A 21,243-nucleotide genomic window follows, 5' to 3' on the forward strand; every position below is an offset into this window, starting at 1 on the left:
GTAAAAAAAAAAAAAAAAAAAAAAAAAGGCTTAATACTGAACTCGTGTTTTTTCACTTGCTCAAGAAATGGTATGAGGAGCACTGAATCAGGTTTCGCTGCCACACCCTTATGGTTCAGCTGAACATCTGTCTTTAACTGCCTTTCCCCAATGTGAATATCTGTGTCCTATTTTGTTTATTCAGTATATATAGAATGTATGAAAATCGAACCCACAAACACTGTTGAAGATGGTCCAACAGCAAACATGTAAACACTCTGTTGTGCTGTGGATTTTGGTTGTCGTGGTGTGGTTAATACACCAACAGAGCACCAAGGCATTACTCCACCACATACCAACTCTCTCTCTCTCACACACACACACACTCACACACACACGCACACACACAAGCTGTCAGTATAATAACATCCGTGTAGGAGGTGACTTCAAGGGGTGACTAACATTTGGCTGGGCCTCAGCCTCCCTTTGAGTCCAGCTGGGCCTTTTGACCATCCCTGCCCGGTTAAACCTGTGTGCGGTATACATGACAGCATTGTTGAGCCCTGCTAGCTCTGTTTGCTGTATGTGGTCTCTGTGAATGCCACGGCATTCAGGAGTGGTTGAGGTCTCAGATGTTACAGTGGAGCGTCTTTGAACATGACATCTGTTGACTGTGTGAGTAATGTTGTGGTGCTGTGGCATGATGTGTTGTGGCTGAAGATCAGGTGTCCCCTGGCCTACGCTGCACATCTGTTTCCCATGGCTGCGTACACACACAGCAGTAAATAAGTGAGTCTCAACCACCACCCAAGCATGCTGTAACCTATGATTGATCTGTCAGTCAGACTAATGATGTGGTTGTCACCAGGGCAAACTAATAATTTCTTAAATTTACAGTTGGGCTAATGAGGAGGGCTCTGGGAAATATGTTGATTTAACAGCCAAATTTATACTTAGCTCACAACCAGTGACAGTGATTTGTTACACTGTCAAAGCATGAGCCAGCAACATTATTCACCAGCATCTGTACTGCATTAATTTGCCAGCAATTAGTTTTATGCAATTTAAATTGCTTAAGAGGGCTTTCTGCCTCCATGTCTATGCAGCACTTAACTCTACTGCCTAAAAATACAGACCATTAGAGCACTACAGATTGTATCACTAATGGCCAGGATACAGGTGCTTTAGTTGAAAGGAGCTGCTAACACGTCAGAGGCCGGGGGAAATAAAAATATTATGTTTACTATAATTAAAGCCTCTGAATGGGCCAAAAAGAGACACTGTTGTTGTCATATCCAGATTGTCCCTATTGAAATATCACATTAACATGAGCCTGGACTCGGGAAGTGCGCCAGATAACTTAAATAAACATGACCTTATGCTACTTATTAGACAATAACATTATGAAACTCATATTAATAAAGCAAACAGTGTATGGTGATCAGTGTCTGATTTGTAAAATGAGAAGAGAGTAAAAGCAGAGAGCACTTAGTCAAAAGTTCTGAGAAAAAAAAAAGTTTTATTTCTTTCTGAGAAAAAAAACAAAAAACAAAACACTTATAAATAAAAATCACTTCAAAACTGCAGGGCAGGTTGTTTTGAAAAGGCGGAACACTTGAATTCACATTTTTATTTTCAGCTTAACATGGATCTCGGTGTGTAATCACTGAGCGTTAACTCTTTCTCCTTTAACCATGGTAAGACAACACAACTATACAACCAGTCTCTACCCAATTCTTGCTACAGCGCCTTGGCAACAAAAAGCCCCATGTATGATATTTGACTCCTTTTTTAATTGTTCTTAGCAATGAAGACACATAGAAGCTGAGTGCATGATTTTGTTGGTTATTAATCGGTACATCGCCAGGCAAAAAGACCAATGCACTGTATCATGGCAAACAGAGACCTGTCAGTATAACGTTGGAGTAGAACACTAAGGTTGCGTCTAATTAAAGAACTGATCAATGTATTAATCACAGTGCTATTCACCATCTACTGAGCGCCAAAATCAAAGCCAGAAATCAGATATCCATGGACGACTCTTATTTTGAAATACTTATGTCTCCAGGAGCTTCAGCAACAATTGGCGTGTTTATATTTCATCAATAAATATCGTCTAATATCAAATATAAAAACACCAACTGTAACATTGTTTTTTTTTTTTTTACAAACTGACAGTGCATTTTGAATGGATGAAAGCAGTTAAAAATCTGCATAAATACAGCAAAACATAAATAAATAAATTAGAAGAAGAATTGTATAAATAAAAGGTTTACAGTACACTAAAAAATGATGAACATGTGCAGGGAAATATAAAATGCTGTCTGTTGAGAGGAAACAAACAAACAAACAAACAAACAAACAAACAAAAACTCCAGGTTGAGATCTCATTGTTGTGGGGGGTGGGGGAGGGTTGGCAAAAATGTTTTTTTGTTTTCCGTTAAGTCTGAAACTCCTGGTAGTTTTGAACACAGCCAAGAAGCAGCACTGAGTCTAAACGCATCCTTCGTCCTCGTTCCCTCCTGCTCATCGTCCAGGTACTCGTCACGTCTCCGCTCCACCCTCTGGGCCAATCAGTATTCCAGTTTCAGGCTCAATGCTCTTTCCTCATGGGGTCACGAGGCCTTCTGGAGAATCCTGAGTCTGATCAGTCCATCTCTTGTCCAGCAGCGGGTTAACAGTGCCAGGCTATAGGGCACACCCACTCTGTTCCCTTCTTCATGTACGTTCCTTGTTCCTCCCGCTCCTCCTTTCGTCGTTCACTTCTCCTTTCTATTTTGAGGTAGAATTTCCACATCCTTGCCTGAAACAAAAACGACACGGAATGAGCAAACCTCGTTTCATTCAGATCACGAAAAAGGTAAAACAGAAATTTTCCGTTGCATGCTGTGACGTTCTATCCTCGGATGCAACAAAAGGTTTTTTCATGTGTCCCTGGTCCTCACTACTCACCCCTCTCTGTCTCTTCAGTGGTTGGGCGCTAACCCTAGTTTGACCTTCTCTTCATTCTCTACATCATACGCTCCCCGCTTGTGAAACCTGTGAGCAAATTGCAAACAAAGAAGGACCTAGTTTAGACCATTATTTGCCTCAGCCCCTTACAAGTCTCATTTAAGCCTCTAGAGGAGCCGGTAATCTGCTTGTCTTGTGTGTGAGTTTGAGTGGCTGTGTGGGTGTTTTTCTACTGACCTGAGTGCTAATAAAAGGCCTATGATTGTGAGACACAGAGATGACAGCACCACCGCCACCACAGCCAGAGCTGTAGTCCTGCTGTTGCCCTCCTGGGACTTGCCCACAGGCAGCGTGAAAAACTCGCACCTCTCCCCAGAGTAACTCGGAAGACATCTGCAGACAATGAAGAGAAGAGGAAGCGGGAGAAGAAGAAATAATCAATTGAGCTGCTTGGCGTCAAATGGGCATGTATAATGAATGACAGAGAAGACAATTCAAAGAGTGGCTGAATGGACAGATGGAAGTGGAGGCAGCACTTACACACAGGACGGGGCACGGATGTCCCTCAGGTAGTGGCAGGTGCCGTGAATGCAGAAATCCTTAAACTTCTTCAGGCATGGATTTCTCTTCTTTCCCTTGCCTTTCCCCTTCTTTCTCCCCTTTCCTCTCCTTCTCTTCCCTTCACTCCTTTCAGCCTCCAGAATGGCAGATGGGTCCTTGGGTTTGCTTGACATGGCAACTGAAACAAACAAACACAAAAAGCATAAGACGGACTTAGATTCTCTTGACTTTATGTGGCACAAAAGCTAAATTATAATTGTCTCCCTATTATGAAAACTCTATTACGAGCTTGTAACAAAGGTTTTGCAGATGAGATGATAATTGTGAGGATATTTGACTTACCTCGGGGTAATTCAACTTCATAGTCTCCAGACATGGCATCCTCATCTTCATCGTAGTAGTCCTCATCATACTCTTCCTCGTAGTCTCCCTCATCATATGCCACTGTTGTGCTGTCCACACCTCGGCTGTCCTGCTCTGTCCTCCTGTCGTCCCTCGTGTCCAGCAGGTTGATGACAGCCGTGTGCTGCCTGTTGCTCTCATACCTGTCGACTGCAGCACCACTGGCCAGCCTGGACACCACTGTGGGGAGGAAGGCGTTAAATATTAATCCCACATACAAGATAACAGCATAAACAAACATAAAAAACACAGGAAACAGCAAAAGCCCTCTCCTTGCAGTACTCAGTGTGGACAAGGGCAAGTTGAAACATGTTGGGAATGTTACACAAGGAAGCACTGGACTGGATTTTTGGCTTTCAGAGTGCAATAATAATTATAATGTGATGCTGATCCCAGTTAGGAAACTGACTAAGAGAGAAATGCCCCTCGGGATGGCAGGGAGTCAGTGCCTTGCTCAAGGACACTTCAGCAGGGCGGATGTTTGCCAGCTAGGGGTCTTGAACCCTGAACCCAGGTCCTCAGCGATGAGGCCAGTCCAGCTTTTGGCTCCAGACAGGCAAGGACTTGTAGAGTTTGGAAGTGAAATGTAGCTGGAACATATGCTCTCACAGAAAAAAAAGAAAAAAAAAAAGAAAAGAAAAAAGAAATCGCATGGATAGACACTTAGCTAATGTCACGCAAGAATTCGAGTTAAAAATAAATGTATCCAGTTACATAAAGCATGCTCTAAAATAGAGAGATGACCCCATTAGCTCCCGAATAGCCTTTGCATCATGAAAATTGTTGCCATAAGGTTATAAAGTTTACACCGCATGTTCGCAAGGTCACGCTTAAGAAGTTCACTTTAATTAACAAGCCTGGCACAGGTAAAATGAAATAAGCAAGCGCAGCACAGAATGGCACAGAAATCACATAGGCAGCTTGCAAAGTCCTACTCAATAAAGAAGCAAAATACTGGTGATGATCTATGGGGCTCAGATGAAACTCGAAACATACCGAAGGCGTGAACGAGCAGGAGCGCAACTCTCAAGATCCTCATGGCTTCAAAAAACCTCAGTGACTTCTGTGAGAGATGGAAAAAAGTAGGGCTGGTTGCTGTATTCCTTTGACTTGTTCCGGTTCTAAATATTCCTTCTTTTGCGGCGTGTTATTGTCAAGTTATTCCGCCTGTTTCCGATCTTACTTCAGATGCCCGTCGCGCCGCTGGTTGCCTGTGCGGACCGGAGTGAAGGAGCGTCAGAAGACAGGGACGGCGGTATTTATAGCCTAACCTTTACCACGCCTCCACTGGCCTACACACTACATCGCTGTTGTGTGAAATGCTGCTGCTGCCTGATGCTGTCATTAGGATGACTTTTATCTGAAAACGTGCCCTGGCAGACAGACTTATAGACTGACCGATGAACTGACGAGGTGATTGACCATGAGGCTACCGGGCACTTGTCTCAATGCTTGGACCAAAAAGGCGCTTAAGAAAATCCCAGTTAAAAGTCTCTATAATACTCCCATAGTGAATTATAATATACCTGTGTTACACCATAGTGAGGATTACAGGGATTATTTTACGCTACTTAATGATATTTTTTCAATCTTTCATGGTAATGGTAACACAAGGCTATAACTTTTCAAAACCTTGGTATAGGTCAAGATGTTTATTTTATTTTATTTTATTTTTATTCTTTAATAGAATTATATGAATAAGGGAATGACAAAAGTATCCTAATAGACTAAGTTAATATAGTAATTTCTCAACCCCACCTTCCACCTCAACCATACCATTTTGCTCTGATATCTTTTTTTTTTTTTTAAGGATCTAATTTTCTATCGCCTGTGTCCTGTTCTTGTCAGACTGCTAACCTCACTGAAGACCTGAGTATTTCAGGGTCATAGAGATACTGAAGAATATTTAATGATCAGGGATTTTTTTTTTTTTTTTTTTTTTTTTTAACTTTCTTGGCCCAAGTCCTGGCCCTGGTCCTCTTGGTGATAATGGAAGCTGAGCTCATTTCATCAGCATTTATTGCCCCTTTAATGGATAAACTGTGCACATGAGCAAAACTTACACAGATTATTTGTAACATATCCTATACCTTATAATTGTAATATAATAATAATAATAATAATAATAATAATAATAATAATAATAATAATAATAATAATGCTATTATTATCCTCAATCCCCATTATCTAAAAAAAAGCAGTAGTCAGCTAATATTCCACTGGGGAAAAAATAACCAATGACACCATAATAAATTAACACAGTAATAATTACCACGACTAAGTCTAATACCAGGTCTACAGCTGCTAAGAATACCTGTAAAGAAGTTAGAGAGGCAAGTGACCAATAGACACATTGAGTGCACTGGCGCCATCAAGTGGTTAAAGTAGGAACTGGATCCAGTTACGTATTAATTTCGCCCATGGCTAATTAAGGGATTATTTTCCTTTGACTTTATCATAAATGAGGGCATATCAAATATAAAACGCACTGGTAGAGCCAGATTAATAAACATTAAGGATTCTTTTGATCTTTGGCTTCTGGGCTTGATGCGTCAGGGCTGATCGGCTCCAACGACGCATGCGATTGCTCTGGTCTGGACATGTGACCAGTCGGAGAGGAAAAAATGGCCGACGAGGCAGGGGAAACAAACACAGCTGTTGAGGATGGTGAAGCCAAACAGGCAGAAGAGCCCGAAGTTTTGGGAGATGCGACAGACAGCGAGGCCAGCGGCGACGGACGGGGGCAGAAAGAGAAGCCGGTAGCAGAGAGCAGCTGGTCGGCCCCCATCCTGTCTCTGGCTCGGAAGGCCACGGAGACGATAAGCAGCGGGGTGAGTTACGGTGCTGCTCTTAGACACCCCTCAACCGGATCCACTGCCAGCTCCCCGACGGAGAAAGAGCCCGAAAATGACTCCAGCAGCAACAGCAGCGCTAGTAAAATACTTCCAGGTAGGCTGCGACTATTGTTTCAATCTGTCGGTAGTCAGCTTAGCGATTTCCATTTACCCTCAGTTGTATGTATGTGTGGATGATTTTGCAGACTTAGTCCATTTCACCACTTCCTCTATTAGCTATCAGTCATTTGTCAGCTGTCTGAACACATGACTTCATGGATAAAACTAGGACTTTGCGGTATGGTACCACGCACATCACCAGACGATGTTTTTCAGTATGAGTCCGCCCCATGGTGTGTTTAAGTGCATGGTAAATCTGCCAAAACTGACTGACACACTCACTGTTACCTTTCCATGTTTTATTTATGTATTTATTTTTTCATCTCTGCCTTGCATCCTTTGCAGTTCTGCCAGCCAAAGACTCCATGTCGATAGAGAGGTCCAACCTCCTCAGCATGATGAAGCTGAGCATTAAAGTGTTAATCCAGTCCTCCCTGAGTCTTGGCAGGACGCTGGACTCTGATTACCCACCACTGCAGCAGTTCTTTGTGGTGCTGGAGCACTGCCTCAAACATGGCCTGAAAGGTGAGGCTGTCCATGACGTTAGAGCTGGACCATATAGCCTGTAAATAATATCACAATATGTTTAGGATATATCTTGATACACAATAAATCTTGATATTTCAAAGTCTTCTCTAAAGCGCTTCGTAAATGCTTGATGTAACCCTTTAATGCATACAATCACATCAGTATGATGATTCTAGTAGGGCTTGGTGATATGGCCAAAATCAAACATCATGATATTTTTAACAAAAAAATAATGATGTCGGTATAATACTGTAGGGACTGACTATTGCTGCCTTCACAAAATATTTATGCAATGAGATTTTTGATAATTAGAACAGTAAGAGCAGTCTGGTGAATTCAAAAAATATATCTCTTTACTGTAATGCAGCCTTTAAAACCAGGAAAAGGAAACATTTATGCCATGTCACAATATTATGATATCCAAAATCCCAGGCAATATATAGTCTCACATTGCAATATCAGTGCATCCTACCTCACATAGACCTACACTGTAGAGTTAATGTTAAGTTAGATTGCATAATTTACACAAACCTCCTTTCTTCTTCTGTCTGTCCAGCCAAGAAAACCTTCATCGGCCAGAATAAGTCCATATGGGGACCTCTGGAGCTGGTGGAGAAGTTGTGTCCAGAGTCCTCTGATATTGCCACAAGTGCCCGAGATCTGCCTGGCCTTAAGTAAGCTCACAAGCACCATTCTCACATTAAATCTACCATGAAAGATAGACCGGTCTGTGCTTGATTCTGTAGTGTAAACTGGTATTTTTTTTTTTTTCAGGACGGGTTTGGGCCGAGCAAGGGCCTGGCTGCATTTAGCTCTCATGCAGAAGAAAGTAGCCGACTATATGAAAGTCCTGCTGGACCACAAGGATCTCCTGAGGTGAGTTACTATGGTTGATGGCATAAATTTATACTATAGTTAACAGGCTTACATACACTTTCTGGTTTTTACATTTCTTCTTTTTCTTCCTTCTTCACTCTGCTTCATGCCTCTCCAGTGAGTTCTACGACCCTGGAGCGTTGATGATGGAGGAGGAGGGAACAGTGATTGTGGGGATGCTAGTGGGCCTCAATGTCATTGATGCCAACCTCTGCATTAAAGGGGAGGACCTGGACTCCCAGGTGAGAGATGGATAGGCATGCTAGAAACATCCCTGCAGTCACTCTTCACCTTTCTTTTAAGAAACAGGTTTGCCAGGATGTAAAGTGCTAATTTCTTGCCTTTCTTGTTTAGGTGGCGGTCATTGACTTCTCCCTTTACCTGAAAGACCCTGCCAGCAGTGAAACTCCAAAGGAGTAAGTGCCTGCATTCACATGAATTCAACAGTTCACCTAAACTCCTCTCCTTTACATTTTAAACCGCTCTATTTTAGACCACTCATTATTTTCTACACTACACTGGAGCCTCTGCTGTGCTAATAATTAAAATCTAAATAATAAATTGGAGGCACATTCCTCTTCTTCTTTCCCTGCTAATGTTATTCTAACATTGCCTCCTTTTTCCTCTTAGTGACGCTAAGATGACAGCCATATTAGATCAGAAGCACTACATTGAGGAGCTAAATCGTCACCTAAGTGGCACCGTCACAGACCTTCAGGCTAAGATGGACTCTCTTGAGAAGACCAACAGCAAACTTGTAGAGGAGGTACGAAGATCTGTGTATGAGCACTATCAAGCCCACTGTAGGTGAGAAATGTAGTGTGTACTTGGTGTGTTTTACCCAAGTGACCATTGTGTGCTGCTTTTCCTCAGCTGACAGCAGCTACAGACAGAATCAACTCTCTGCGTGATGAACAGGAACAGCTGAAAAAGGAGAATGAGTCTATCTTGCAGTCCAGCCAGAAGAAGGAAGAGGTCAGAGGATCAATATGCATGTGCAGACACATTCACTTTGTTGTCTGTCTGAATCCCCCTATTAGAAAGATTTACATGTTTTTACAGTTACGGGTATCATTCTAGATGTGAATGATTTTAAAATACTTGGTGTGCTTATATTCCAGGCAACTCTACTGGACAGCCAGGTGGAGCTGGAGACATACAAACAGACACGGCAGGGCCTGGATGAGATGTACAACGTGGTGTGGAAGCAGTACAAAGAGGAGAAGCGCATTCGCCAGGTCAGACATGGAAAAAGAAAACCTGTGATGGACATGATAACATTAATTATCTCCATGGGGACATTGAGATGTTGCAGCATTAGTGACATGGTGAAGTAAGAATCTAAATATGCAAAATATGAAGTAATTATCACTACTGACAGTTACAACATTAGAAGTTGTAAAGTAGAAATGCTTGAATTGAATTGAGAAAAACGTGATACCACAGCATAATGAGAGGGTTTGGTGTGGAGACATTACGTAGGCTGACTGTTGGCACCGGATTGCCTAAAGCACTTTGTGATGCAGAGTGCTTTAGAGTGCTTGGGCGTATAATGTGGAGGCAGAAGGTGCTCTGTCACTGTATCAGCTCACAATGAGGGGGGTGTTTCCTGGGATGGAGTTCAGATTAGTCCTCATTGTCTACCATAAGGATGGGGGAGACGAGCAGCAGGAGTGTAATCTGAGTGGGTGTTGGTCAGTGGGGTCCTGTTAGACCAGGGTGCCATGCTGTGTGATGGGGGGGGCAGGCCTGAGGTCCCCATGTCAAACCTGTTGAAAAGCCTGTTTGCAACACTTGTTAAATTGAGAGCATAATGCAAAATGCATTTGTAGAATATTTATGTATTACATATGATTTTTTTTTTTTTTTATCATTCTACTAAAATACATGGGGGCTAGAACATGCATACCTTAGTTGAATGATGTTCTCTCTAGCCAATAAGACTAATGATTAGACTCTAGAGATGAATTTGACTGATTCCTGTGTGTGTCTCCATACTGTTAGGAGCTGGAGCGCGAGCTGGAGCTGCAGGTGGGGTTGAAGCAAGAGATGGAAGTGGCTATGAGGCTGCTGGAGAAAGACACCCACGAGAAGCAGGACACGCTGGCAGCCCTGCGCCTTCAACTTGACCAAGTCAAGACCCTTAACCTGCAGATGTTCCACAAAGCACAGGTATACATACATTCATAAACCGTTTCTTTCTGTCTTTCTCTGCCATGCATAGTCACAGTCGTGCCCATGCACTGAATTTGTTTGTCTCACAGGACTCGGAGCGAGAAGCGGAAAAAAAGCAGGAAGAAGCAGTGCAGCTGGAGCAGAAGATGAGTGAAATGGAGAAAGCAATGAGGGACCTAGAGCAGAGGTATATATGTGTCTGAGTGTGTGCGGATCTGTGTTAAATTGTATGAATATTAATTGTCAGTATTCCTCAAAATTAATGCTTTTGCTCTTTTTGTCACAGGCTACAGAACTCAGAGCAGGAACGCAGACAGAGTGACCAGTCGGACAAAGACATGAGGTCCGAGCTGGAAGGCAAAGTGGAGGCTCTGCAGAAACAGCTGGCTGACCTGGATACACTGAGGTGAAGAAGATGCACACAATTACTTGCACTAGGCAGCAAATGGTTTCCTGTTAAATGTTTTTGATGGGATAAAGAAATTTGCCATCACCTTAAAAATGAAGCCCTACGCAGATACAAACACTCACACATGCAGAGGCTTAAATTAAGACTAGCAGTCACCATTTCTCTCCTGTGTGTCCAGGCTGGGTTTGGAGAATGAGCTGCGCACTGAGAAGGAACAGAGACAAAGCATGCAGAAAGCTCTCCAGAGGGAACAAGACAACAGCGTCGAGCTCCGCACACAGCTGCAACAACTTCAGGGGCTCCATGCAGTCAGTATCAAACACTGGGCTTGAAGGCAGTTCCCTTTCAGTTCAGTAAATTTAGGAACTGTATTGGCCTATATGTATAGGAACCTTCCCTATACATATAGGCTTCATCATGTGTGCTGCAGTTTTATGTTACAAAAATGAACAGTGAGAACAGAGTGAATTTAGAATGACAATTTAGCATTGAACTCTGGCACAGACACAAATTAACCACTTCCGTTAGAGGCAGTTTTTTTGTTTTCATGGGGTTAATTTTGATTCTGAGGTTTACACTTGAGCCCGTTCAAGCATGATAAGTTTCACTAGGTGTGGCAGTTCAAGAATGGTTCCTGTTTCAGTATTTACATGAAATATAGATAATTATCATTGTCTATTATGACTGTAATTTTTGGGAGCAGGGTAGTCTGAGCCATAAGAGCGGATGATCAGTCTTTGATTAAATGTGTCTAGCTATGTCGGCCACTGCAGCTAAATGAATGCGGATGCAACGCAGTACACAGTGCAGGTGTATGATCAACATGTTTTGTCCTGTGGCTTGGTGTTGTAGGAGCTGCAGGATCTGAAGCAGGAGAAGCAGCAGCTGCAGCAGATGTGTGAGCAACAGGAACAGGCTCTGCAGGAGATGGGCTTGCATCTCAGCCAGTCAGTCCCGCTGATCTTCACACTTGCTCTCCTCACTCTGTTGTCTTTTTGGCATTTAGTCAGTACCAGTTCCCCTGATCAGTTATTTTGTGTTGCATTTGTGTCTATCAAAGGTCTAAACTCAAGATGGAGGACTTCAAGGAGGTCAATAAAGCCCTGAAGGTAATGTCTAAAGGAGTTAGTGTTTACATGTAATGCTAGAGTATCTGCAGAACAGCCTGTCTGAAAGATTTATGCGTGTTTCTCCTGTCAGGGCCATGCCTGGCTGAAAGATGATGAGGCCACTCACTGCAAGCAGTGCCAGAAGGAGTTCTCCATCTCTCGCAGAAAGGTAAACTAAATTCATAATTTTCTTTATTGCATCTTTTATATACTGGACACGTAGTTGAGTAATATGTATTTTCATGCATTGTTAATTCATCGTAAGCCGTTTGTGTGGTTGCAGCACCACTGCCGAAACTGTGGAGACATCTACTGTAACAGCTGCTCCAGTAACGAGCTGGCGTTACCCTCCTACCCTCGGCCCGTTCGGGTGTGTGACGTCTGCCACTCACTCCTGCTGCAGAGAAGCTCCTCCACAGGCTCCTGACACAACACACACCAAACTCTCACGCTCTCAAACATAACCATTCTAACACTGCACATTTACTCACCTTCACTCTAAAATTCAACTACTTGTTTTTTTTTTTTTTTTTAAATGAAATCTTGTTAGGGAAAGTGATTTTGGAGCATTGAATTTGCGCTCTTACCTTAAATTCAGGAATACTAGATTATCTGTGTACATCTCTGATTAAGGGGCCACCTTTTTGTGATTCTCACCACTGAGGGGATGAGCGTACATGGTTTCTGTAGACTAAGTTCAGATAACTTGCCTTTGCTTAGAATTTGAAAAGGTGCACAGTATTCATATGATTTGTCTCTTCATCAGACAGTTATGTTGAACAGGACTGGAATAAGAATTTGGAGAACAGTTGACACTAAAACTGATTAATTTAATAGGTCACTTTATAGCTTATGTTGAGTTCCCTTTAAAATTCTCTGTAGATTAAGTTTTACGTCTATGGAGAGCTATTTGCATAGTTGGTTTATGGAAAGAAGGTGTAAAATTAATTCATATTGTTCAACTTGTCCACAGTTATTAGGCCTTTTCTTCATGACTCCACAAGAAGAGTGTACAGACGATGCATCGCTTAACATGACATGCAAAATACTTAAAACATGAAAAACTGTAGAATGTTGACATTAATGAAGAAACTATTTTAGAATGTATAATGTGGTTTTGTGGATTCTGTCAAGTGCTACAAAGCCATTTTCTTAATTAATTTGGGCATATTTTGACCAAGTTTTCTACAGATATTTGATAAAGAGAAACTGAATTCAATCAAGACTCCTGTTTTTTTTTTGTTTTTTTTTTTACATTTTGAGTGGTCATTTGCCTTATTGGTTATAGCCAAGGTGTTAGGCATGAATTGGTTAAAATCAGGGAAAGGCTGCAGAGCATGAATGTAAATAAATTTAAAAATCCCCTCAATTTGCTGAGGAAAAAAGGTACATGGCATGGTTTTATCTCTGAGCTAGTACCAATAAATTTGTCTAGCCTTTTTTCCAGGTTTTTGTCTATCTCTCTCCTATTATCACTGAATGGGGGTGTATTTTCTTAAATCATCCGTTTAATCTAAATTACAGCTTAAACTTTTGTAAAATCAGGGGCATGTCTGCTTTGAGTGACAGGTGGGTCAGGTCCCTTCTGGTCCTAGTGACATTGCACATCCATGAACTTATAATCTATCCATGTAAATTAAGTGAATCTCATAGTTACACTGATATTGCTCATATGATGCAGCTATTTTGAGTCAGTAGCGTGTGATGAATTTGTAATGTGACTTTGCACAGGAGAGCCAGATGCAATCACACGTTGCCAGCATACCATGTCCTCAGGTTCTCTCAGATCTACCCCTCCCTCCTCACCAGCTCCACCCTCTTGTCCAAATAACACTAGTCCATAAACCAATGGGTGATGTCACGGTGGCTACGTCCAGTTATTAAAATATATGGCTAGTTCAGTCAGGAAGTACCAAAGCAAGCCTAGGCACACACTGGATCTGTGTAGTTTCATGCATGCCCACCCAAAATGCTCAAATCATTTAGATATTCCAGACTAGTTTATTCACTTTGTGCACAGGAAATACAAAGAATAGGATTTGAAGCAGTAGAAACCTTCATGTTGGCAAAAGCTTGGTGTAGCCCTCATCAAGAAAAACTGCCCTATCCACATTAACGCCTTTAAAAAAAAAAAAAAAAAAAAAAACTTGACCATGTGGACGCAGAAATTAACATTTCAACTGTAAATTAAAAAAAAGGCTAAACATGTAGGTTTAAGATGAAACAAGGAATAAACATTGAGTTTCCAGACGTATTTACATGTTTGTTCATGCACTCAGACATTTACTTTAAGGAAAAAAGCCATCAACACAAGATGGATTATTCTTAAGGAACTGCCAGGTGTTTGTAGAATGGTAACACAAAAACACACTTTCTGGTAATGAAAATTTGAAGCACAAACAGTTTCTCTGATGACAGCTGTGCGGAGGAATGAGGAAGACACTGGTTCTTTCTGACATACGTTGTGTGGTACCAGATGCTCTCATTTCTCCTTGAAGATCAACTTTAAAAAAAAAAAAAAAAATCCAAACCCTACCCACCTTCATTTTCAAAAAGAACCTCACCTGACCCTGCCTATTTTACTAGGTGAGATGTACATTTCCAGTCCGCCCAGAAAAATGCTTAGTTAAAAAACAACTAAAGAGGGAAAAAATTTTTACATTCCCCATCCTCCACCAAGTCCATTCATAGAGCCTCTGCTTCCTCCTCCTCCACCGCCGCCATAGTAACTGCTGTTCATTCCGCTCTGGTTACCTAACAAGAGAGAGAGAATACACACTATAGGACCGAGGAGTTCACCAAAGAGTCATATGCAGTAAGCAGACAGTGCATTTTACAACAAAAACCATGCCCAAGTTTTTGTTCATGTAAAGCATATAGATGTGCCACCTTAAAAACTATAGTACATAAATCAAGTGCTTTACAGGAGCAAAGGTTATTACTGTGGGTTCCTTACATGAACCAAAGCCCCAGTATAGTGGAGCTGACACTCACTATAGTCACTGTAGCCTCCCATGCTGCCTTGGCTGCTATATCCACCAGAGTACCCAGAGCTCAGTTGGCCACCGCTGTAGGAGGACTGGTTGCCTGTAGAGAGGAAAGGAGCACTGCGTTAGCATGTACAAATAACAATCTCAGAGGTGGTGAATGATTTGTTGTGGTAATGGGCAACATTTGTTGGCTCAAAAGGATGACATAAGACAAATGTGAGCATTTTCATCTAAACAATGGCAATGAGACCTTTCTTGCAAAACTTACCCATGCCGCCCATCATTTGATTGCCGTAGGCTCCGTTGCTGCCTCCTGCTGTCGAGTTCAGGAACAGCTCCACGTAACGGTGCTCTGAAGAGCAGAGAGACCATGAGCACCATTAAGTTGGTCTATATGGGATGTGGGGGGTGGGGAAGGGGATTATTTCAAGATACTAAAGTAGACTCACGCATGTTAGCCTTGTCCTTGGACATGGCTGCCACAGCATCCTCATGTGTGGCGAACTCTACGTCTGCTTCCCCCGTCACTCTCCCATCTGGGCCGATCTCGATATGGACCCGCACTGGATTCAATGGGGAAAAGAACTGAAAGAAATGGAGACAGAGCAAAATCAGCCCAGGGCTCCAAAGGTGGATACATGTACACAGCATAAATAATTAAGATATGAACACAGTCAGGTTTCAGGGACCTAATACCTTGTCAGTTTTTCATCAAAAGAAAAAGGTTGAAGCTGCTTCTTCTTGACTTACATTGTAAATGTCTGTCTCTGTTGCTCGGTATGGGAGGCCCCTCATGTGAACACAGTGGCCTGTTGTACTCTGGAAGGAGGAGCCACCATCGCCATAACGACCATCTGATACACCTACATATAGATAATCAAGATTAACGCAAGGTCTTAAGACTTGACGTTAATCTTATCAAGTCCTTTGTGCAGTAGCATGGGGGGGATAGTGATTATGAGATTTAAAAGTATAAATACAGCAGTTTCTACCCCCAAAGCTAGTTCAATTCCTCATCTATACATCCACCCAGTCTATTATGCACACCAACCTCCTCCATAGCCTCCACGACGCATCCTGTCATAGGATCCCCCTCGGCCCATCATGTTGTAGCCGCGACCACCTGAGGGTCGGTCATAGGGGCCGGGTCTCTGCATGCCCATGGGTTTCCTCTGGGGTTCATAGTGCGTCCGCACCTCAGCGCGGCTACTCTTGAAGATCTCAATGTACCTAAGAGCATACAGATACCACAGTGAAGACTCTGGAATTGGACTGGAGCAGGATGCATTTTCTCAATAGTGATGAAATTGGGCTATTCAGGTGCTGTCATGGTGTGGTCCATAGGTAGTAATGTTTTGAAAAGTGATGCACAACATAGATAGAAAAAAAAAATTATTGTTTAACATTGAGGGGAAAAGGGAAACTGTCCAAATTGATAAGGGTCTTATGAGTTTTACACTTTTCTTATGGTTACCTGAAGTAATTTTCAGAGCTAACTGAATATATTGTAACAGAGAGTCCTGTGTCCTTGCCATGACAGCAATTGTCCTTTTTTCTAGAGGGACAGAAAGGGCTCCCGCCCTTCTGCGACCCACTCTAAGCATTACCTGTGACAGTGGGCTCCAGATCCTTGTGTAGAGCAGCCCTTGATTTTACCACCTGGGAGAGTCCTTACCATTTATCAACCTGGACTGGTGTTTAGTGCGGAGGCATCATTTGTTCTCTAAAGAATTACCATGGACTTTAAATCAAGACTGATTGAAGTGTTGAATCAAAATGGTGCCAAAGCACTAATCTTCCCATTGAACATTGTGGATGTGTGGCATAGTTTCATCTGACATGGCAATAAGACTATGTGTTTGTTTACTGTAGTACATATTAACAATGTGTTTGAATTAGTCAATATCAATAGTGTCAGTTTTGCATTTGGTTCAGATGTTGAAGGTGCACACCATAAGAAAAGCAACTTATCCAGCCAACCAACCAACCATCCCCACCTGTGCCCTATTCTTTCCTTGTGTTTCTTTAGAGCCTTTTCAGCTATATCCTGTGAAGCAAACTGCACGAAGGCCTCCCCCGTACTCCTCCCCTGGATGTCCACCGGCAATGTTATCCCATTTGGCACGATTTCCAACCCTTCAACCCAAGGACAGATAACCCCAGCAGGGGACATATTAAATCACATGCCCAATCACAAAGAGATAACTTTCTCTAAAGAGAGATAGAAAACTTATGGAAAACTCTATACATCATCACACATACCAGTTGAGTTTTTACCAGTGACTGGCCATTTAAACTACTTACTTTTACTGTGTTTAGGGGGGAAAAAAGAGGGATGAGAGGAAAGAGGAAGAATATATGGAAAAGGTCACTGTGTGGGACATCAGGCTAGTATTGGTGTGTAGATGAACGGAGGAGAGCAAGATCCTGGTGAGTGACATGAAGTTACCATTACTGTCTTTGACCATTCACTACTGGTCTCAGGATTGGCATGATTGTAAAGATTTTTCTTTCATTTATTTTTAAACAAGGGTGTGAGGAAAATGGGAGGGGTGATACTGGGGTGAGAGACTGTCATATCTGTGACGAGTGTGCCTCATTCGATCATGAGTAAATGAACTTGGGCATAAACAACTAAATGTAACCAGACTGTACAATACTCTGAGTCTCTGACCCAATTTATTAAAACAGAAAAAGTGATGAATGCGGGCTACAGATGGTTTATGATGGGGCAAGGATGGGAAAGGGTGTTGGAATAATAGGTTCCTGCCCTTGAACAAAAAAAACACAAGCAGTCTTCCAAATAGTTCTCCATTTAAGGTTTAACTGGCTTCCTTTTCCAGTGTCCTTTCCTCACTGTCAGTAATGTAAAAATAACATTTGTTTTTTATTCAGTTACGATATGTAGTGAGTCTGCTCACTGCTTAACTGACCTTTCTTAGTAACATCGTATGTATGAATTGCTCAGTGTCCATAAAAGAAAGGAATCAAGAAAAGGAAGATGGAAAAGGTCTTTAGTCATTAATATGGCTTTAAGAGAGCTCTACAGTTAACCAAAGAGCATCACTTATTTTTACCTGAGAAGAACTGCACTATCTCCTCCTTGCTGCAGCCAAAGGGAAGGCCTCGGAGCCGGACCAACCCATCTCCTGCGGTTTCTGGACAATTTGGACCGGTGTGCTTCATGACCCAGTCCATCTCAACGTTGTTGGATTTGAAAACTGGATCACAGGAAACATGACAAAAATCACTTATTACAACTTCATGTTATGAAAACGACAATACTGAACTATCACAACAAAGGATCCCTTATGCATAATGTAATCAACTCAGTAATTATACACACCCTCTACATATCTGTGGCCCATGGTTTCTCTGTCTTTCTTCACAGCAATCTTCAAGTCTTCCTCTGTCTCCAGCTCCACAAATGCCTCTCCACTGGGACGTCCCTCTCTTGTGTAGGTAAAATGGATGCTGCTTCCATTGTTGGCAATTTTGCAATCTGCATTAAAAAAGGTTGGTTTTCTTCTGTTTACATCCACTTTTTTTTTTTAAACAAATGTGTTAAAGCATTGGTATTAAGAAAACTACATACCAGAAAAGAACCTCTGTACTTCATCCACTGAACAGGACCAAGGGAGACCCCTGATGCGTACTACATATCCCTCATCAGCCATGGTTAGTCACAATCCCTTGAAGAAAGAAGAAAAGGCCAGCCATTACATTGAAAGTTGGTCAAATCAGCATATATTACCACTTAGTAGATGATCCACAACGATAACCCTAACGAATTTCAAATTAAAAGCCTTAATAATGTACCACGGTAGCTCTCAGCCGCATGTCTGAAGCTCAAAAGAATTCAAGTTTTCACCAAAAACACTACATCGACTCTGGTTAGTTGAACAGAAAGTGTATCAAACTACGGAAATCACTTTTTGGTTGGAACTGAAACCAGTTAGATTCAGCGCAGGTCACCACAGGGTCGCAAACAGGAACAAGTTGGCTCATTTGCCCCAACTTGAATTGAGGGCAAATGATTTTTTTTTAATTAATACTCCAAATCACTTTTCGATTTAATTTTGCGATGGCGGCTTTCTATCTTAAATCCAAGTAACGTTAATAACGTATTAATTGTAGCGACATCTTGAGGCCATTTGGAAGCGTTTGAATGCTACAATTCCCTACCTTCGATGGTTAATTTCTTCATTTAAAATACTAAATGACTAACCTGTTAGTTTTAGTGGTAGAAGACAGTTTCTTTTGTCATGAACCAGTATCCACCCCACCCCCAAGCCCAGCCGCCACTTGAGCAAAACGCGCCGACTCGCACCTACGTGGAGGCTGTGTTTTACTCAATATTTCTGGTTTCCAAATGTTCCCAGCGGGTTGTTGGACTTCACCGAAACCAAATTAGACGTTAGTTAATAACAGGCCACATTTACTTGAACCTGCCCGCGTGCCCCGCCACCCTCACATTACCGCACCCAGGCACAAGAACAAAAGCGGCCTTCAGCCTGCGCCATGTTATTTGCGTTAGCTCGCCAGCTAGCTTTAGCTAACTAACGTAAAATGGACTAAAAACATACGCACCTGGCGTTAGTTGGAGACTGTAAAATCAATATGAGAATTAAAGTTGTGTTTTGGTTTGAAACTTAAACGATAAACGCATGAATCGGACTTACCTGATAATTACAAACGTAGATGTAGCACGTTCTTTATGTCAGACTTGCGTGGTGCTGCCAAGACTTTGTGCAGGGTTGCCAAATGAGTCTCCGACCATCCCCCTTTCAGGATGGCAGAAGACGAAGCGCTTAATTATCTCTTCTGCTTCAACCTGTTACACGGCTACATTATTCAGCGAGGCCCCCCAAAATGAAATAAAATAGGCGTCATTGACTTTCTTTCACCCTTTTAGTTTCAATCGCACTGAAATAAAAGGAAATTTAGTTTTGCTAAGTCTTCTAAAATATCGAAATTCGCAAGTAAGGGGGGGTTCACTGCAAACCTGGCAATCCAGTGTGCATAACCAAGCGCCTCCGAGCGGTCCACGTCCACGCCCAAATGATGACGTTGGCTGCCCTAGGCCCTGGCCTGGTGGCCTCTCCTGTGCGTTAACTCAGGTCCACAAATCCCTATGGATACTGCCTATGGGATATGTAGATACCATTCAGCTTACTGTACATAAACTGTAAATATATCTAAAGTCTTCATGCTCTTCTAATGCACGAGCCGCTTTTGACAACATGGAGAGTAGGGATCACGCACATCTAAGTTAACTCCAAATGTCATCCCACATCATCAAAGGCACTGTTTGAAACTAAAGCCCAATGGACAATCCAGCAAATCAGCAAATCACCAAATTATGACAGATGTCTGCGTTTGAGGGATAAGTCTTGTCAAATGATGGGCACCCAGTTGAGAATAACCCTGTTGTAAGAAATAACAATCTAAGATTAATCAGATTCAAAAATACTTTATTGATCTCCAATGGGAAATTAGGTCAGTTGCAGCTGCTCAAATTCTGAAGAGGAGAAAACATATGTGGCTTAGAAATTTGTAATAAAAAAGTATGTGCATTAGGTGCAAATGTGTGCATTAATCCTACTTGTGCATTATTTGTAGCTGTAAGAAAATGTAAAGGCCTGGGTTGCTGATGGTGGCAGCAGTCATAAAAGACTGAAAGTCTGGCTGCAAAGAAGACTAATAAAAACATGGGTTCATGTTGTGACCAGGCAGCGATCACCAGCCTGAACAGGTAACTGAGGATGGCACCTGATGCAGCGGCTTCATTAGAGATGCTCTGGGACAAAGTGCTGGTCTAAAAGTTACAGAGGTTGGCTTGCTGCTGTTGGGTCACTCGTTCAAATCCCAGGGCCATGTGGCAAAATTTGGGAAGGAAAATTCATGATTAACAGTTTTCCTTCCTTCAGCAACTGCAGAGGTGTCCTTGAGCAAGGCATTTTAACTTTGACGAGCTGCTCAGTGGCTGACAAGTTATGGTAATGGCCAGCTCCTGTGTGTGAATAAATATGGAGCACAGAATTATGGAAAACATGCATGTTTATAAGTAATGGATATAAAAAGATAATCAGATAATAAGCAGTTACAATTAAATGACAACATCTGCTGGTGAGAATGACAATTTTCAGAAAACACTGGGAATAATGAACCAGACAACCCCCTCGTCGTGTTTCATGCAATGTCACAGAACTGAGCTGCCAATGAATTTCTAAAACTCATACAAGCAGGAATATGGAGAAAACCATTCCTTCTGTAAGGAAGCTTGAGAAGCACTGAACCTTGACAGC

General features: G+C 42.1%; 3 protein-coding genes and 1 long non-coding RNA gene across 6 annotated transcripts; 2 read left to right on the top strand and 2 right to left on the bottom strand.

Moving 5' to 3' along the window:
• The first annotated feature begins 268 nt into the window (after positions 1 to 268).
• On the top strand, positions 269 to 17,983 carry LOC115366449 (uncharacterized). Its single transcript, XR_003928832.1, has 3 exons — positions 269 to 280; positions 2,898 to 2,907; positions 17,878 to 17,983. It is a non-coding gene; the product is annotated as an uncharacterized LOC115366449 (long non-coding RNA).
• hbegfa (heparin-binding EGF-like growth factor a) lies at positions 1,555 to 5,112 on the bottom strand. Its single transcript, XM_030061903.1, has 6 exons — positions 4,891 to 5,112; positions 3,835 to 4,074; positions 3,472 to 3,670; positions 3,169 to 3,324; positions 2,932 to 3,018; positions 1,555 to 2,782 (listed from the first exon to the last, which is right to left on the bottom strand). Exons 1-5 carry the CDS (start codon positions 4,931 to 4,933, stop codon positions 2,946 to 2,948), a joined length of 711 nt encoding a protein of 236 aa, XP_029917763.1. The 5' UTR covers positions 4,934 to 5,112; the 3' UTR covers positions 1,555 to 2,782; positions 2,932 to 2,945.
• rufy1 (RUN and FYVE domain containing 1) lies at positions 6,519 to 13,164 on the top strand. Of its 2 annotated transcripts, XM_030061900.1 has the most exons (18): positions 6,519 to 6,843; positions 7,194 to 7,373; positions 7,933 to 8,050; positions 8,151 to 8,252; positions 8,371 to 8,494; positions 8,607 to 8,668; positions 8,883 to 9,018; positions 9,126 to 9,227; positions 9,374 to 9,490; positions 10,257 to 10,424; positions 10,517 to 10,614; positions 10,714 to 10,833; positions 11,015 to 11,144; positions 11,689 to 11,783; positions 11,897 to 11,945; positions 12,037 to 12,114; positions 12,229 to 12,379; positions 12,412 to 13,164. In XM_030061900.1, the coding sequence occupies exons 1-17, from the start codon at positions 6,519 to 6,521 to the stop codon at positions 12,370 to 12,372; spliced, it is 2,148 nt and encodes a 715-aa protein (XP_029917760.1). In that variant the 3' UTR covers positions 12,373 to 12,379; positions 12,412 to 13,164. The 2 variants fall into 2 exon arrangements, with proteins under 2 accessions (XP_029917760.1, XP_029917759.1); XM_030061899.1 differs by having other exon boundaries at positions 12,229 to 13,164.
• LOC115366447 (heterogeneous nuclear ribonucleoprotein H) lies at positions 13,927 to 19,737 on the bottom strand. 2 transcript variants are annotated; one of them, XM_030061901.1, is made up of 11 exons: positions 19,618 to 19,737; positions 18,531 to 18,627; positions 18,282 to 18,437; positions 18,013 to 18,156; positions 16,933 to 17,071; positions 15,987 to 16,165; positions 15,686 to 15,798; positions 15,385 to 15,520; positions 15,204 to 15,287; positions 14,940 to 15,032; positions 13,927 to 14,699 (listed from the first exon to the last, which is right to left on the bottom strand). In XM_030061901.1, exons 2-11 carry the CDS (start codon positions 18,610 to 18,612, stop codon positions 14,602 to 14,604), a joined length of 1,224 nt encoding a protein of 407 aa, XP_029917761.1. In that variant the 5' UTR covers positions 18,613 to 18,627; positions 19,618 to 19,737; the 3' UTR covers positions 13,927 to 14,601. The 2 variants fall into 2 exon arrangements, with proteins under 2 accessions (XP_029917761.1, XP_029917762.1); XM_030061902.1 differs by having other exon boundaries at positions 13,927 to 14,703.
• Between the last annotated feature and the right edge of the window lie 1,506 nt (positions 19,738 to 21,243).

The sequence above is a fragment of the Myripristis murdjan genome, chromosome 10, assembly GCF_902150065.1.
Source record: "Myripristis murdjan chromosome 10, fMyrMur1.1, whole genome shotgun sequence".
In the NCBI taxonomy this organism is placed as follows: Eukaryota; Metazoa; Chordata; class Actinopteri; order Holocentriformes; family Holocentridae; genus Myripristis; species Myripristis murdjan.